The sequence below is a fragment of the Octopus sinensis genome, linkage group LG6 (genome assembly GCF_006345805.1).
Source record: "Octopus sinensis linkage group LG6, ASM634580v1, whole genome shotgun sequence".
Taxonomy (NCBI): domain Eukaryota; kingdom Metazoa; phylum Mollusca; class Cephalopoda; order Octopoda; family Octopodidae; genus Octopus; species Octopus sinensis.
In genome coordinates, this window is record NC_043002.1 from 83352309 (window position 1) to 83372308 (window position 20000).

The following is a 20000-nucleotide window of genomic DNA, read 5'->3' on the forward strand; positions in this document are numbered from 1 at the left end:
TCACGGCGCCTCTTTTCTAAATGCTCGCTCTTCATTACTTTGTGGAGGCTTGTGGCTTAGTGGTTAGAGTATTAGAGTCATGATCGTAAGATTCTGGTTTCGATTACTGGACCGGGTGAGCGTTGTGTTCTTGAGCAAAACACATCATCTCCTGTTGCTCCAATCCACTCAGCTGGTAAAAATGAGCAATACTGCAATGAACTAGTGTTTCGTCCAGGTGGGGAATGGAAACCGGGAAACTGGCCCTTAGGACTCGGAAAGGAACTTTACTTTTTTTTTTCACTTTTTGTCTTTAGAATCTGTCTACGCGTCTGCTCCAGTTATAATGATTTCTCATACTTTCACAGATCACAAATTAGGACATGGTAGTACTTAGATCGATTATCAAAAGATAACAGATAAAAAATCCTTCCCGAACCCTATGTACTCATAAAAGCTGGTTTCCGGTTTCCGTCGTGTAATATATATTTACCCACTGGACGGGATGCCGGCCCGTCGCAGGACTACCAATTATTGCCAGTTGAGTGGACTGGAGCACATGAGAGCAAGTATTTTGCTCATGAACACAATGCGTCACCCGGTCAAGGAGTCCAATACCCTAACCCCTAAGCTATGCGAGGAGAGGTGGACAAGTACCGTAAATCCTCGAGTATAGTCCGCTCTTGGGTATAATATGCAGGGGATTTTTAGGAGGCTGTACCACTGAAAAACCTAAACCTTGTGTATAATACGCACCCCTTCTCCAACTTGAGTCAAGGAGGTCTATATAACGTCCTTGGTTTGTAAAAATGTATACGATAACGTCCTTTATTACTATTGTATATATAACATAATGCAAATGTGTAGCTTTTTTGTGCATTTTGTTTGCAGAAAATAAAGAAATAGCAGTAATAACGTTTAATAAATGTTGCTTATTGCAAGTTATGGATGATTCTTTTATGACTTCATTGCTTTCAGGCTTAGCTTAAGGTATTTTCGCGCCCGACATCACAAAATTTGTGTCTGACAGCAAATAGAGACTCGGACACTGCTTAGAAAATAATTTTCATTTTTAACCTCGTATATAGTACGCACTAGGGATTCTGACCATTAAATTTTGGGAAAAAATGCGGATTGTACTCGAGGATTTACGGTATATTTCCTCGCTCCCAATACTTCAGCACTTTATTTTATCGGATGAAAAGCGAAGTTGACCTGAGGTGGGGGAAGATTTGAACACAGAACATAAAGATCCAGAAGAAGGATATAATAACAATACCGATGATTGTAGTTAGTAAGCAATAATTATATTAATTATAAAATACTCTTGATTACTTGATCTATAAACGTTTATTTTACTTTTTTCATACACATGGTATGGTGAGTGGCGCTTAATTAAATTAAAATACCAAATTTGGAGATTAATATTTTTCTCTAATTAAGAAGTAAATAACATTTAAGATCAGAAATACAAAACAGAAAATCAAAATCAAAAAGAAAAGTTTACAAAAGTTGTTTGAGTGTAATGAGAAAATAAAATAGAACAAGCAACGTTGTTGATGAATAACATATAAAACTGCGGAATTAAGCGGTGTCACATTTTGGTTTGTTCTGAGTTCATCGCTGCTACGCAATATTCAACAAAAACTCCACCTATATATATATATATATATATATAAAACTTACTTAGAAAAGGATGCGTGGCGTTCGATCATATAATATATATATGAGAAATTATGATAAACACTAGTTTATATAATTAGTTTTCTGCCGACGTTCCACCGTGAACACACAAGATATACTATATATATTACATATATATGTTACATATATAAATATGGGTGGCATTTTTAATGGTTTTGTTGAGACAGTTCTTATTTGTTTGTTCTCGCAAAAGGCTTGTCTCTTCGTTAACATTTTGCCAAATTATCATCGAAGGAATAAAACTGGAAGTGAGAAAGTGCAGCGGCAAAATATGTTGAAGGAAATGATAAGGTGGAAAGAATGAGAAGAAATACGAAATTTTGCTTGATTTTTGCTAAAGAAAAACAATAATAACAATTTATACGATGATATCAATATCTATATCAGTGGCTGCCTCTCTCTGACTTTCAGTGAGACAAACTGGTTTTGTTACTTCCTCAGAACCACAATCGACGATCTTGATTCTCTTAGTAGGTGAATTACTGGCATCAGTTTTGATTGCAGCAATCTTTCTCATAAAATCCTAGAAATAGAAATATAAAAATGAAAAAGATAGAATAAGGAAAATATTTCAAGAATTTTCTGATAATGAATGTGATGGGAATAATGGTCTTCTGAAGTAAATAATATCGACGAAACAATTTTGTAACATGTAGCATTGGTAGTAGTTTTAAACAAAAGTAAATATAAATTCAAAAATGAAGTGCAGTTTTAATATATAATTACTTACTTCTTTACTACCCACAAGGGGCTAAACACAGAGGGGGACAAACAAGGACAGACAAACGGATTAAGTCGATTACATCGATCCCAGTGCATAACTGGTACTTAGTTTATCGATTCCCAAAGGATGAAAGGCAAAGTCGACCTCGGCGGAATTTGAACTCAGAACGTAGCGGCAGACGAAATACTGCTACGCATTTCGTCCGGCGTGCTAACGATTCTGCCAGCTCGCCGCCTATTAATATATAATTACTGGTTAAGGCTTGGTCAGGTAGAATCGTTACCGCTCTGGAAAAAATGCTTGGCGGCATTTCTTCCGACTTTACGATCTGAGTTCAAATGCTACAGGGGTCGACTTTGCTTGTCATCCTTTCAGGGTCGGTAAAACAGAACCAGTTGAACACTAGGTCAATGTAATCGACTAGCCCCCTCCCACAAAATTTCAGGCTTTGTGGCTATAGTAGAAAGGAATGCACAGTGCACCTCATTTTAATGTTTAAATCGTTCGTTTTAATCGACAGTCGTGGACTTTACTGCCGTGACAACAGATTAGGGTTCCGCAGTCTCTTACTAAACAACCTTCACAGATGATTTGTACATAGTTGTCAAATGTTTATGTTATGTATTTGATCACACACACCATCATATCGACATTGCCACACGTCAGATGTTAGAAGTGATCGCAAAGCAATGTGAGGTTAAGTATGTTGTTCAAGAACACAACACCTTACCCAGTCTGGGAATCGAAACCAGAATTTCACATTCGTGAGTACAACACCCTAACCACTTGAGCATGTGCCCTTTCTAATAGACATAGTACGCCGCCAATAAATATTGGCCTCAAATTTTGACACAAGGCCAGCAATTTCGGAGGAGAGGGTAAGTTGACTACATCGACCCCAGTGCTCAACTGGCACTTATTTTATCGACTCCGAAAGGATGAAAAACAAAGTCAACCTCGGCGTAAGTTGAACTCAGAACGTAGAGACGGAGGAAATGCTGCTAAGCATTTTGCCCAGCATGCTAACAATTCTACCAGCTCGCCGCCTTCACACAGCTAGTACATACTGTTATTAGATGATAAGGTTGTATACTAAAAACAGATTTGAAAAGAGCAAGGTAAGCTATGCCTTGACAGTTAATATATGTGTGTGTGTTTTTTAATATAGTTATTTTATTACAGCCTTTTCTATGACTATTATCGAGAGAAGAGATGAGCTTGCAAGAAAAAAGATTTCCTTTAAAAAGTGGACAAAGCCGAGTATTTAATAAAGTACAAAAAAATTTCCACTTACGTATCCTTTCAACAATTTACCGAAGACAAGATGTTTTCCATCCAACCATCTTGCTTTTTGTAACAAAAGGAAGAATTGAGAACCATTTGTATTTTTGCCATGGTTTGCCATGGAAATAATACCAGCACTATCATGACTTAATGTGAATTCTTCATCATCGAAGGTGTCTCCATAAATACTTTTACCTAAAATAACAAATAAATTTATGTAAAAGAAGTTTTGCAAATGTTTGTACTCAGAACAATAGACATTCTTTATGTAACAAAGGAAAGTATAATCAGCAAATCATTAGATTTTTAGAGATAACACTGAAAAAAGAAACACTAAATAATCTAAGAGTTACGTACAAGTTTACAATATAACCTCCAGACTCAAAAAACTTTTTAAGAGGATCACTGGGACAATGTCCTTGATAGCAAGACAGAAGAGAAATCAAAAATAAATGAAGTAGATAGTTAGAAAATCTCTATAAGAGACGAAAGCGGTAACTATACTGATAAGTAATGTTTATCGTCACTTCAATATGGCTGTTCCGTAGGATCCGACGTTACTACCATTTTAACCCCATGGGGACACTTCCTCCAGCTAGTTATCGATGCAACCTGCACCCGATATATATTGCAAGCAGGGAAGCGAACCCTACCATCTTACGGCCACCAGACCGTATGGTTTCGAGTAATTTGTGTTCACCCTGATTGGTGGATACTCGTCTGCTAGAGATAGCGGTAGTTCGCTCCAGCTGGCAATAGAAAAATAAGTGCCAACCAGTCACTGATCTTGCAATAAGCAAAATAGCTAGTTGGTAAAAATAAGTATAATGAGAGAAACTGAATCATGTGCCACTCCTTAATGACTGCTCATTGTTTAAGAAGTTAGACAATTTGTAAGAACATGGAATACATATAAAGTTCACTTGATGAACACAACTAGTAGTTTTTGTTTTTACTTTTACTGGTTTCAGCCAGAGACCTTGGCCATGCTGGGGTACCTCATTTACTGTGAGGGATTTTTATTTAACATTCATTTCCCGACCCTCTCTTTGGAACTATATCTATTGAAGTAGCAAGTTAGATAGAAGGCTTCTTCCTTGTGTTTCTTGCTGCAATGTGAGTTTGTCTGGTACATTAGATAAAAATGTGTCCAAATGTTTCACATCTAAACCTTGCAGATTTTTGAGGCTGGTCGGCTGAATGTTGAAAAGTTGTGGGCCATGTACAGCTAAGCTGTTGCAGAACTGGGTCCTTATTCCAGATGGAGAAATCGGGATCTTTGGTACTATGCAACGGCATCCATTTCGATGGCTTGTATAGCTTTCAATGCAAAAGCTCTTTCATTTTAATAGATACTTTTATGGATATTATTATCAATCAACCATTTTAATAATAAAAAAATAACAAGAACTAATTTAATGTTATCATCTTATTGAAATATTTGAGGATGTTACAAAATTTCAGTTGTTACAAAATTTCAGTTGTTTTATATATTCTCTTCAACACATATATATAATACTGTAGAAAGAACGTTGGACCGAATGTCTTGCAATATTTGCGCTTTGAGTTAAAATACTACCGAGGTCAACTTTACTTTTCATCTTTTCGGAGTCAATTAATAAGTATCAATCCAGGACAGCAGATTGGCGGAAGTATAAGAACGCTGAACCGGAATCCTTACGGTATTCGTTCAAATTCTCTGTGTTCTGAGTTCAAATCCCTCCGTGGCCTACTTGGGTGGAAGACGTAATTTATCACCCGGTTTAACTTTGTCACTACCACCACCACCACTACCATTACCAACCATCTTTGAGCAAATCCACTCTGTTGCAAGCTATCGGATAAGGTCTCCCGTTTTAGGATACCTTTCTCCCACCATCCTACTGGTCTCAAAAAAAACCTATAAAGGGTCATTGCTAATGCTTTCCGTCTGGAATAAAAATTAAAAAATAATTGTGGACTAAACAAAAGGAAACACTCGACAATTATATAGTGTCAATTATCAGGTTTGACAACAAGCGTCGAAATAGTAAATTTGCTGGTGCCTCGGAAGACTGCCTAAGAAAGTATTCGTTTTAGCTTTCTGTGCTCTTAATCTTTTCCAAGAAGGCAAAGCTTAATCGATTACATCGACCCCAATACTCAATTGGTAATTATTTAAACAATCTCCAAAGGAGGAAAGGCAAAGTTGACCTTAATGGAATTTGGACTTAGAACGTAAAGCCGGAAAAAATGCCGCCACGTAAGTTTGTCCGGCGTGCTAACGGTTCTGCCAACTCGCCGCCTTACATACACAATAAATATTACGAAACAACAATAAATATTTCCTATTGTCCTCCGCAATGTACAATCTTTGATGTTGTGGTGTTATGGGCTGTGATGAGCTATGTGGTGTTGGTGGAGGGGATTGCAGATGAGGTAGACGGAAGTGAAGACTGCAGGGACCTGTGGCACAGTCACGGGGCATGCGTGGGCAGGAAGCACGTGTGGGCAGTTCAAGCAGAGACGGCAGCGAGCAAAGACGTCTTTATTTCTTGAGAGTGATCGCTCATCCCGCCGAAGTCAACAGGTAAGGCCTTTTGTATTTCTTTCTCCCGTTTGCTTCTTTTCCTGTTGTCCTTTCCCTCCATCACACTACACGATCTACTAGTGTAATCGATGGCAGTTTCTTCACGTCTGATGATCATGAGAAAGAGAAGCATGCCGTTAAGCAGTTATATAAATCGATCCTTGACGCTGCAGAGCTTTTTCTTCTCCTTTGCTCTTAGTAGTTTTATACTGAGAGTCATTCCATGCAGTCCGATCCCCGCTCTTTAGACTTGGACGTCTGATCCCAGTGGCTCAGCGGTCTAAGACGGTTGCAGACACCAGCAAGTTGTAGGTTTTACATTAGAGTTGCCTTCTCCTGAGTAAATCGCATGAAAGTGGTCAAAATGGTGTAAAAAACGACACAAGATCAACTGGGGGACTCCATTTCTTGGTTTGCTGTCGAAGTTGACTCCTCTAGCCTTTTCCTTTACCAAAAAGGCACTCACAAGGTAGTGAGTGTTAGTGCTTAGAATTTCTCCCATAACATGCTAATTCACTTCGTTTCTGTATCTTGTTTGCAAGATTCTTTATGCGAATTCGCATGTTGAAACAAATTTTGCTGTGTCTAGTGAGAGTTATTATGCCGATACAATTGACACATACATACATACATACGTACATACATACATACATGCATACATACATACATACATGCATGCATGCATACATACATACATACATACATACATACATACATACATACATACATACATACATAAGCATACACGCACGCTGGCATGCAGACACGCACGCGACAAGATCTCAAGCCGAAAAGCGAGGCCTCTATAACGGACAAAGTCAATAGTCATTGAAAAGGTTGTTAGTAGCAACGAAAGAGCTTTGGCAAACAACTGCTTCGTGTAGTGCGACTATTATCATACTTTAATTAGAAAGATATATATAATTGATCAAGTACTTACCACCAGTACCGTCACCTGTTGTCACATCACCCATTTGAATGAGGAAGTCTACCACGACACGATGAATTTTCGTATTCTTGTAATGAAGTTTGGTCTTTAAAAAGAAAAGAAAATATAGTGCAATAATTCCCATCAATATGGTGTGTAAATTATGATGATATACCAATTTTATTATCAATATTATAAAAAGAAAATTACTGTTGTTGTTATACGTTTATCCTTATGTTCTGAGTTCAAATTCCGCCAGGGTCGTTCTGCTTTTCATCCTTTCTGGATCGGGGAAATAACTATCAGTTACGCACTGGGGTCAATGTAATCAATGTATGTATGTATGTATGTATGTATGTATGTATGTATGTATGTATGTATGTATGTAAGTATGTATGTATGCATTCCGCGAGCCTATCCCGAGGTTGATGCGTCGCGTCATTCTACACATACACGTGCGCACACACACGTATACGTACACATACACAAAAATAAATAGATAGATAGATAGATAGATAGATAGATAGATAGATAGATAGACAGATAGATAGATGAAATCAATTTTAATGTAACACATCTTTTGGAGGAGTGAATGAAATAAAGTATCAGTCAAGTACTAAGATCGACGGTATCGATTAACTCCCTTACTTCAAAATTCCTTGCGCTGCGTCTAAATTGTCAACAATTATCAGGGCGGCTGGCAAAATAGGGCGTCGGACAAAATGCATTTGTTCTGGCTCTTTACATTTAGAGTTCAAATGCAGTAGAGGTTAACTTTGTTCCTCTTCCCTCCGGGGTCGATAAACTGAAGCATTTGTCAAGTACTGGGGTCGACGGCCTCAAATATTCCTTCCCTTTAAAACTGTTGAACTTGTGCCTAAAAAAGAAGCCATTATTATCATGGTATCTGTTCGAGCTCCACCAGGAGTTAACTTGACCTTTCATCATTTCGGGGTCGATAAAATAAGTACCAGTTGAGTACTGGGGTCGATGTATTCGATTTGTGCCTTTAGTAGAAAGATTATTATTATTATTATTATTATTATCATTATCATTATTTATTATTATTATTATTATTAAGGCGGCGAGCTGGCAGAGACGTTAGCACGCCGGGCGAAATGCTTAGCACTATTTCGTCTGCCGCTACGTTCTGAGTTCAAATTCCGCCGAGGTCGACTCTGCCTTTCATCCTTTCGGAGTCGATAAATGAAGTACTAGTTACGCACTGGTGTCGATGTAATCGACTTAATCCGTTTGTCTGTCCCTGTTTGTCCTCTCTGTGCTTAGCCCCTTGTGGGTAGTAAAGAAATAGGTATTTCGCCCGTCGCTACGTTCTGAGTTCAAATTCCGCCGAGGTCGACTTTGCCTTTTATCCTTTTGTGGTCAATAAATTATGTACCTAGCGAAAAACTGGGATTGATGTAATCGACACATCCCCTCCCCTAAAATGGCTGCCCTTGTGGAAAAATTTGAAACCATTATTATTATATTATTATTATTATTATTATTATTATTATTATTATTTGTTTGACCTTTGCTTCGTATTTGTACAAATTGACTCCAAGTCTCACCCAGAGACCTCAAGAGAGAACAAGTTACAAGTTCATATTCGTGTTATGCCTAGGGTGTCATATATTTGGATTTGCACATCGTATTGTTCTAGAGAATGTTTAAGAAAACATAAGAAAATTATAAGATTGTTTTAAAATTTGAGATTACTCAGACAGTATTTTACATAGGATATGGGCAATTCCCATAGGCATTATCTTTTCAATTTCTGCTATTTTGGGGTTTCCTGGTATATGGGCTAGGTAACAAACAGCCCCTTTTGCTACCATTCCTAGGGTACCTATGACAACAGGTATTGTTTTAATCTTGAGGTTTCACATTTTGCCAATTTCTATTTCAAGATCTTTATACTTGCTCAGTTTTTGGTAGATCTTGAAAGATACATTTATGTCGATTGGGACAGTCAAATCAACGAGGAGGCATGATTTTGTCTGAAGTCTTTTAATATAATGTCTGGCATATTCGCATCTATCTTTCTGTCAGTTTGAACGGTGAAGTTCCAGAGGAGAAAGATGTGATCATTTTCAAGCACTGGAGGTGGTTTGTGTTCCCAATAGTTTTTATCATGAGGCAGGCCAAGGTTTTTTCAAATTACCCCGTGAATATATTGTGTTGCTCTATCATGTCTGTTGAGATACTCTTTAGGCGCAAGAAGACTGCACGCGGAGACAACATGATCAATGGTTTCATTTTGTTGTTTACATACACGACAAGTTGGGCTACTTTAATATCGTGGCCTGGTAGCTCCTTGTAGGTAGGCATTGATCTTGGGCTACTATGATAAACCCTTCTGTTTCTGATTTTAAGTCACAAGACACTAACCATTGACGGGTAAGGACTTTGTCAACAACGGCATTATTAGCTCTCTTTGGGTATTTGTCATTGAGTGGTTTTTCTTGCCATTTATCAGTAAGAATAGTTGAGGCAGCAGTTTTAGCACGGGTTTTCATGTACTTAGCTTTTTCTGTGCTTGAAAGAATATCTAAGGCAGCATTTTTATTATTATTATCATCATCATTGTTGTTGTTGTTGTTGTTGTTGTTGTTGTTGTTGCTGTTGTTGTTGTTGTTGTTGTTGTTGTTGTTGTTGTTATTGTTGTTGCTATTATTATCATTATTATTATTATTATTAATATTATTATTATTATCATTATTATTATTATTATTATTTATTGTCTTTGCACAGCTTCTAACGCTGGAGCTGTACTACAGTGTCAGCTGTTCCCTACCAGTGAACTAAGGTAACACCTCTTGTGTTTCGAGCACCTTCCGGAGTATTGTTATAATACCACTGATATTATTATTATTATTATTATTATTAGTAGTAGTAGTAGTAGTAGTAGTAGTAGTAGTAGTAGTAGTAGTAGTAGTAGTAGCAGCAGCAGCAGCAGCAGCAGCAGCAGTAGTAGTAGTAGTAGTAGTAGTAGTAGTAGTAGTAGTAGTAGCATAAGTTGGTGAGCTGGCAGAATCGCTAGCGCGCTGGACTAAATGCTTAGCGGTACTTCACCCGTCGCTACGTTCTGAGTTCAAATTCCGCCGAGGTCGACTTTTCCTTTCATCCTTTTGGGGTCGATAAAATAAGTTCCAGTTGAATACTGGGGCCGATGTAATCGACACATCCCCTCCCCCAAAATGACTGCTCTTGTGACAAAATTTGAAACCATTATTATCATTATTATTATTGTTGTTGTTTCTTCTTCTTCTTCTTCTATTATTATTATTATTATTATTATTATTGAGTGAGCGAGCAGAGCATGCCATCGAAGTGACACTGGGGTAAAATATACGAAGCCCAGTATACCCATCATGACTACCCGTCTGATAAGGGTACCCCAGGCACATGCATCACAACAATATGTGCGCGACATGGTGATCTCATATCAAGATAAACAGCACATGACCTTGCAGGTGGAGCCCAGTTAGAATTTTCTTCAGATCGAGTAACCCATCCCGCTCAAAAGGTCCCTGAATAAGGCTTGTTTAAGGATGTTGAACAAAACACCCATGTTTCCAGGGGTGAATTATTCAAACCCCAAAAAATTCCTCTCAACACATGGCTATGATGCTCCCCCACTACTTCTACTCGTGATCAGAGATGCACATATCGTCAATCACTAAGGGACATGCTCAACTGATTAAGGTCAAGCAACTGACAAGCAAATCTGCGGTATTGAGCAGAATATTTGCTGTAGCCCATCTTTTATACCAAGACAAAACAATGTGCATGATAACACTTCCAATCAGTTAAGATCAGAAGCCATGAGAGCCACTGCCTGGTACATCAGGGCGTTTATCATTATTATTATGATTCTCCCCGACTACTTCTGCTTGTGAACCAAGTTGCACATATCGCCAGCCACAAAATTTGAAAAAAATTACTATTATTATTATTATTATTATTATTATTATTATTATTATTATAAAAGTGAGCTCGCAGAATCGTTAGCACACCGGAAATTTCTTCCAGCTTTACGTTCTGAGTTCAAATTCTACGGGGATCGACTTTGCCTTTCATCCGTTCGGAGTCGATAAAATAAGTACCAGTTGAGCACTGGGGTCGGTGTAATCGACTTGCTCTCTCCCTCAAAATTTCAGGACTTGTACCTATATCAAAATGGATTATTATTCTTTTGAGGAGGCGAGTTGGCAGAATTGTTAGAGTCGAACGAAATGTCGAGCGGTATTTATTCCGACTCATTACATTCTTTGTTGAAATTCCACCGGTGTCGACTTTCCTTTTCATCCCTCCGAGGTCGATAAAATGAAGTACTGATCAAGTACTGGAGTCGATGTAATCGACTCAACCTCTCCCCTCAAAATTGCTGGCCTTGTGCTAAAATTAAAAAAGAAGTTTTATTATGTCTTTATTTGCCTAAAGATGGCGAGCTGGCAGAATCATACCGCACCTGGTCAAATGCTTAACAGCATTTCGTCCGTATTTACATTCTGAGTTCAAATTCCACCGAGGGGTCGACTTTGCCTTTCATCCTTTCGAGGTCAGTAAAATAAGTACCAGTTGAGTACTGGTGTTGATGTAAACGGCTCACTCCCCTCCCCCAAAAGACTGGCCCTGTGCCAAAATTTGAAACCATTATTGCGCTCTTTGCCACGGGATCACCATAGATGACAGAAAGAAAGAAAGAAAGAAAGAAGAAAGAAAGAAAAACAAAATGAGAATTTCAATCACATGCACCACGTTTAGCTGCCACGTTTACTGCTGAGTCTACTGCCGCGTTGGCGAAAATAAGAAATCCGTTGTGAGTGACACAGAAAACCAGACGGTAACAGCTTTCATTAGCTATGCATCAGCTTGCCCCTGTCGCGCCCTTCCCTAAAGACAGATGTTGCAGATATTCATGGGTGAGTTTTTATATTAGAATGATTGAATAAATTATTCAAACAGAGAATACAAATTTGTCGATAAACGTGTATTTATCAAAGCAAGATGTTAATCTTTGTTGTCGACGTCCTATCAGACACTTGTAAGATATAAGTATAACATTGAGTTTACTGTCAAAGTAAAAGGTAAGCGACCGGCAAACTATAATCGATTATTATTTTCAGTTGCAACCATCACACTTCATCAACGTCGGAAATATTGTTAAAAAAGATAAGGCGGCGAGCTGGCAGAAACGTTAGCACGCCAAGCGAAATACTTAGCGGTATTTCGTCTGCCGTTACGCTGTGGGTTCAAATTCCGCCAAGGTCGACTTTGCCTTTCATCCTTTCGGGGTTGATAAATTAAGTACCAGTTACGCATTGGGGTCGATGTAATCGACTTAATACCTTTGTCTGTTCTTGTTTGTCCCCTCTGTGTTTAGCCCCTTGTGGGTAATAAAGAAATAGGTATTTCGTCTGCCGCTACGTTCTGAGTTCAAATTCCGCCGAGGTCGACTTTACCTTTCATCCTTTCGGGATTGATAAATTAAGTACCAGTTACGCATTGGGGTCGATGTAATCGACTTAATACCTTTGTCTGTTCTTGTTTGTCCCCTCTGTGTTTAGCCCCTTGTGGGTAATAAAGAAATAGGTATTTCGTCTGCCGCTACGTTCTGAGTTCAAATTCCGCCGAGGTCGACTTTACCTTTCATCCTTTCGGGGTTGATAAATTAAGTACCAGTTACGCACTGGGGTCGATGTAATCGACTTAATACCTATGTCTGTCCTTGTCTGTCCCCTCTATGTTTAGCCGCTTGTGGGTAATAAAGAATAGAAAACATTGTTAAAAAAGCCCGTTATAGTCACATATTCTAATTTCTGTCGTCCGATGACTTCTGTAATTTGGCCTAAATAGAATATATTTTCTTTTGTCTTCTACTTGTGTCAGTCATTGGGCAGCAGCGATGCTGGGACAGCGCCTTGAAGAGTTTAGTCGATTCTTTTGGTCTTGTTTGCTGAAACGCTGGAGTACGGGAACGCAAACAAACCAATATCGGTTTTAGGCGTTGGTGTGTGACAAACACAACACACACACTTGTGTGTATGACTGGGGACTTTTGTTTCCGTCCGCCAAATCCACACACAAAGCTTTGGTCAGCTAGGGACTATAATAGGAGACACTTGCCCAAGGTACTGCGCAGTGAGACAACCCAAGACCACATGATTGAGAGGCAGGCTTCTTAATCTCACAACCACGCCTGCGCCTATATTATCATCACCGTTACTTTTATTAGTACTATGTCATGTAGTAAATATGGAAAATGCACCAGAGTATTTAGTCATCAGTGAAGTCCTACCAATGATCTTAGACAGATAACACTTTCCTTAAAATGTGCGCAGTACCTAGCAAGGCTGATTTTTGTATTACACCACATTATAACCGCTTTAGGAAGTCTTGAAATTTCAATGAGATTGACCCTAATGCCCCGATCATGACTGGTATTACTGGTATCACTTTTACATTACCCTTTTGTATTCCTATTATTATTATTATTATTATTATTATTATTATTATTATTATTGAGTGAGAGAGCAGTGCATGTCATCAAAATGACACCGGGGTAAAATATACAAAGCCCAGTATACCCATCACGACTACCCGTCTGATAAGGATACACTAGGCACATGCATCATAACCATACGTGCGCGACATGATGATCTCATATCAAGATAAACAGCACATGACCTTGCAGGTGGGGCCCAGTTAGAATTTTCTTCTGGTCGAGTAGCCCATCCTGCTCAAAAAGCCCTGAATAAGGGTTGTTTAAGGATGTAGAACGAAACACCCATGTTTCCAGGGGTGAATTATTCAAACCCCAGAGAATCCCTCTCAACACATGACTCTGCTTCTACTCGTGATCAAAGATGCACATATCGTCAGCCACTAAGGGACAAGCAAATCTGTGGTATTGAGCAGACTATTTGCTGTAGCTCATCTTTTATACCAAGTCAAAACAATGTACATGATAACACTTCCAATCTGTTAAGATCAGAAGCGATGAAAGCCACTTATTTTCAAATAATAAGCAGAACCATGATAAAGAAACGAACGGGAAATTCACACTCAAGATATGGACGTGATAATTCCTCGTCAGTTATCGTTCAAAACAAATCATTGGAATTTCACAACTTTAACGATTAGATTGTTCTTTTTTGGTGGCATCAACAACGAAAAGCTTCTGTGAATAGTGAGCGAATGTTGAGGACAATGACAAAAACAAACTACACACGTAATGAGTATTCATATATATATATATATATATATATGTGTGTGTGTGTGTGTGTGTGTGTGTGTGTGTGTATACTTGAATATAATGGTACACAACACTTCCTCACGCACACACACGTAATCATAGGGAGACAGACAGACAGACAGACAGACAGATAGATAGATAGATAGATAGATAGATATAATATAATATAATATAATATAATATGATATAATAATTTTACCCTTGTTACTAAATTATTTCTCTTCTGGGAGCCAAAAGAAATATATTATTTTTGACGAATTTCGCTGTGTGGAAATCATTTTTCTACAAAATGACACGTCGATCTTGTTTTAGCCCTGTGTTCAATTTATTTCTCTGACAAAATAAACGGCCATTAAATGGAGCAAAAAAAAAAATAGATAAAAGCTTTTTTTTTCCATTCCCTAAAAAAAAATTCCGTTTTATTTCTATTATGTTTTAATTTTACAAATTAATTACTAGATCTAATGGAATTAGAAAATGCTAACATATCTATTCTCTGGTTTTACCAACTTATTGAATATAAAAATGATTTTTCATTCCTTTAAGGAAGTTTTATACACATTCAGAGAAATAAGACTCAGTAGATTATCACTATTGTAATACTCTCGAAAATAATACTCGAAATTCAATACAAAATTTAAACAATTGAATCAACGGATACTTCCATATCACCAATCAATATCAACAGCAAACTCTTACGTCATTGTATGCCAACAGTATAACCATAATCGATGCTTTCGGTGTGTATTGATTACAGTTTTTGTGAATACTATGCCCTGTCTGTTGACGTGTACACCATAGTATGGTGACGTGTTACACTATGTGAAAGCCAAACTTCCATGAGGCCTCCTTACTCTACCTATAGCAAGGTAAATTCATACCCCCCCCCCACACACACACGTATACAAACACACGAACGTACTACGTATGTGTTCTGTCTACGTGGACTGCCACATCTTTAATATGCCAACTGAAAAAGATACATATTTGGTCTCAGGCAAAAATTACACACGAAGTTGTGATAAAATTACACACGAAGTTGGACGAAACTATCTTTTTTATTCATTATTCCGAGTCTATAATCAGAGTACATCAACCCGTATCCTACACCAAAATAAGTTCTATATAGATCTTCTTCTCTCCTCTATTTGTTTCAGTCATTAGACTGCAGCCATGCTGGGGCATCGTTTTGAAGACTTCGGACGAACCAATCGACCCTAGTCTCTTATTAAGTGGTGATGGGGAACAAACACAAAGACACACACACACACACACACACACACACACACACATGCGCGCGTGAATATATATATATATAATATATATATATATATATTATATATATATGTGTGTGTGTGTGTGTGTGTGTGTGTGTGTGTGTATACTTGAATATAATGGTACACAACACTTCCTCACGCACACACACGTAATCATAGGGAGACAGACAGACAGACAGACAGACAGATAGATAGATAGATAGATAGATAGATATAATATAATATAATATAATATAATATGATATAATAATTTTACCCTTGTTACTAAATTATTTCTCTTCTGGGAGCCAAAAGAAATATATTATTTTTGACGAATTTCGCTGTGTGGAAATCATTTTTCTACAAAATGACACGTCGATCTTGTTTTAGCCCTGTGTTCAATTTATTTCTCTGACAAAATAAACGGCCATTAAATGGAGCAAAAAAAAAAAATAGATAAAAGCTTTTTTTTTCCATTCCCTAAAAAAAAATTCCGTTTTATTTCTATTATGTTTTAATTTTACAAATTAATTACTAGATCTAATGGAATTAGAAAATGCTAACATATCTATTCTCTGGTTTTACCAACTTATTGAATATAAAAATGATTTTTCATTCCTTTAAGGAAGTTTTATACACATTCAGAGAAATAAGACTCAGTAGATTATCACTATTGTAATACTCTCGAAAATAATACTCGAAATTCAATACAAAATTTAAACAATTGAATCAACGGATACTTCCATATCACCAATCAATATCAACAGCAAACTCTTACGTCATTGTATGCCAACAGTATAACCATAATCGATGCTTTCGGTGTGTATTGATTACAGTTTTTGTGAATACTATGCCCTGTCTGTTGACGTGTACACCATAGTATGGTGACGTGTTACACTATGTGAAAGCCAAACTTCCATGAGGCCTCCTTACTCTACCTATAGCAAGGTAAATTCATACCCCCCCCCCACACACACACGTATACAAACACACGAACGTACTACGTATGTGTTCTGTCTACGTGGACTGCCACATCTTTAATATGCCAACTGAAAAAGATACATATTTGGTCTCAGGCAAAAATTACACACGAAGTTGTGATAAAATTACACACGAAGTTGGACGAAACTATCTTTTTTATTCATTATTCCGAGTCTATAATCAGAGTACATCAACCCGTATCCTACACCAAAATAAGTTCTATATAGATCTTCTCTCCTCTATTTGTTTCAGTCATTAGACTGCAGCCATGCTGGGGCATCGTTTTGAAGACTTCGGACGAACCAATCGACCCTAGTCTCTTATTAAGTGGTGATGGGGAACAAACACAAAGACACACACACACACACACACACACACACACACATGCGCGCGTGAATATATATATATATATATATATATATATATATATATACATGCACATATACATATAGACATATATATGACGGGCTTCTTTCCCTTTCCGTCTACTAAATCTACTTACTAGGCTATGGTCAGCCCAGGGCTCTATTAGAAAACACCTGCCCAAGGTAACACATAGTTGTACTGAACCCGGGACCAAGTGCCTGGGAAGTAAACTTCTAACCACGTAGTCATTCATACTATATGCGAGCTGGCAGAAACGTTAGCACGCCGGGCGAAATGCGTAACCGTATTTCGTTTGCCGTTACGTTCTGAGTTCAAATTCCGCCGAGGTCGACTTTGCCTTTCATCCTTTCGGGGTCGATAAATTAAGTACCAGTTACGCACTGGGGGTCGATGTAATCGACTTAATTCGTTTGTCTGTCCTTGTTTGTCCCCTCTATGTTTAGCCCCTTGTGGGTAATAAAGAAACATATATCTTGTTGAGAGGCCAATAAGCTTTAATTGCAGATGAGGACTTAAGAAAGCAATAGATTCAGGACTCGGGAGAAGACAACCGTTAATAATTAATCCCAATAATTAATCCCTTTACCTAAGATAAGCGATTCTGAACATTGTAGAGCATGAGTTAGTAAGGCCTTGATTTTTGTTATTCCGCGCTGTAGCTGTTCCAGCTCCATAGAATTCTTATGCAAACTTTGAACTTTCATCTTTAGCCGAATTGTCTATAGGTCAAATCCTGCCAAAATATTTTCTTCTGATCCAACAATATTTTTTGACATTATTATATTATAGAATACTGGGCGTATGTACTGAAAATTAACAGTTACAAAAGCTAACAGCAACATCAAAGTCTCCTTTAATGAGAGATCTATATATTGGTACATACAAAATTTGAATAATTTAATGTATCCATTAAGTGGGAGTAAAGATATAATACGTTATAAATATTTTTTACACTGTAGCAAATGTAAATCCGTACATACATACATACATACATACATACATACATACATACACACATACATACATACATACATACATACATATATATATATATATATATGCATACACGCACAAATACATACATATATATGTTCATGTGTACGGATTGCATTTGCAATAGCATAACAAATAATGTGTGTGTGTGTGTATGCGTTTGCGTGTGTATGTATGTATATATGACTGACCACTAGCCAATAAAGATTTTTTTTTATTCTCTCTCTATTTATTTTCTCGTGTTCCTTTCTGTTGAAGAGCGTAGGCTCGAAATGTAAAAAACTTTCTCACCTTCCTGAACGTTAAACTAATGCACCTGTTTGTTGTTTACACACCTGTCTTCGTCTTTTGTTTTTTTATTTTGTAAATTCCAACTATATATATATGTGTGTGTGTGTGTGTCTGTGTCTGTGTATGTATATATATGTATATATATATATATGCATATATATATATATGCATATATATATATGTATATATATATATATATATATATATGTGTGTGCGTGTGTGTGTGTGTGTGTATATATTTATGCATATATATACATATGTATATGTATCTATCAATCTATCTATCTATCTATCAATATATATGTGTGTGTGTGTGTGTGTGTGCCTCAATAACATTCACCATGGAGCAACACACAAAGGAATTACCTTTTTTAGACATACTTCTAATTAAAGAAAATAACACCATAAAAACAGATATCTTCTAGAAACCTACAGAAACACACCAATATTTGAACTTTCATTCCTCCCATCCCTCACATACCAAAAGAAACATACCCTTTAATATTGCGAAACGAATGTGCACTATAGTAACGCATGCAGGATTAAGGGATAAAAGATTACAAGAATTAAAAGTATTTCTAAAAGAACAAAAATATCCAATAGTTTAATCACCAAGGCGAAAAGCATCTCAGCTATAGACCTCAGCACAAAACAAACATACAGGAATAAAAATGAACTCATAAGCATTCCTTTTGTCATCACCGACAACCCAAGAAATTACGACATCATCAATACTGCAAAAAGATACCTCTCAGTTCTTCAACAATCATCAAGAATGGACAAATTAATAACAGGTTCTAAAATAATTTATAGCAGACGTCAAGCACCCAACCTAAAAAAGCTCTTAACCCAAGCAAAATTTACAACTAGAGAAACAATAAAGAGAATTCAGAAATGTGGTGACGCTCGCTGTGGAATGTGTGATTACATTGAAGAAGGAGAAAAATTACTTTCAAAGACAACAACACCTTTAAAATAAATGTAAATATGAATTGCAAATCCAGAAACCTAATCTACTGTGCCACATGTCCCGAATGCAAAGAATACTACATTGTGAAATGGGCATTGGACTATATGAGAGAGTAAGGGTCCATAAATAACAAATACATGGCCCCTTCCGTTAGAAACACAACCTGCAGTGAATACATCGAAAAATGTGGGAAAAGAAAATTTTAACTATTCCCTTTCTTCAAACTATGAACAGAAAATGAGCATTTTCGTAAGACCAAGGAAGAATACTTCATTCAAAAATACCAACGGTAATTGAACAAAAAATTAATACAAAACCCCCGGAACTACCATCCTAACAATCCACAGAAAGACACCAGCCAAATGATGAGAACTACATATGAGTATACACACGTTTATGTACTATATATATATATGTGTATACATATGGGTATGTGTGTATAGGTGTGTGTATATACATGTATCCCTGTGCATGCATGCATGCATGTTTATATGTATGATAAAATATATATGGGAATGTATGTTTGTATGGATGTGCACATATATGTATATATGTATGTATATATGTATCTACAGGCGCATGTGTGTATGTATGTATATTTGTATGCATATGTATGTATATATGTATATATAGTTGTATGCATATGTATATATATATATATATATATATATAT

The 20000-nt window shown here is 37.1% G+C and overlaps 1 protein-coding gene across 1 annotated transcript in view; it reads right to left on the reverse strand.

The window, feature by feature from the left end:
• Nucleotides 1-1264: 1264 nt before the first annotated feature.
• Nucleotides 1265-20000, reverse strand: part of LOC115212782 (peptidyl-prolyl cis-trans isomerase B) — a 29267-nt gene continuing 10531 nt past the window's right edge. The window contains exons 3-5 of the mRNA XM_029781470.2: nucleotides 7201-7294; nucleotides 3702-3886; nucleotides 1265-2206 (exon numbers count right to left, since the gene is read on the reverse strand). Of these exons, the coding sequence (XP_029637330.1) occupies nucleotides 2042-2206; nucleotides 3702-3886; nucleotides 7201-7294 (444 nt within the window). The 3' untranslated portion in view covers nucleotides 1265-2041. The remainder of the gene's footprint in view (nucleotides 2207-3701; nucleotides 3887-7200; nucleotides 7295-20000) is intronic.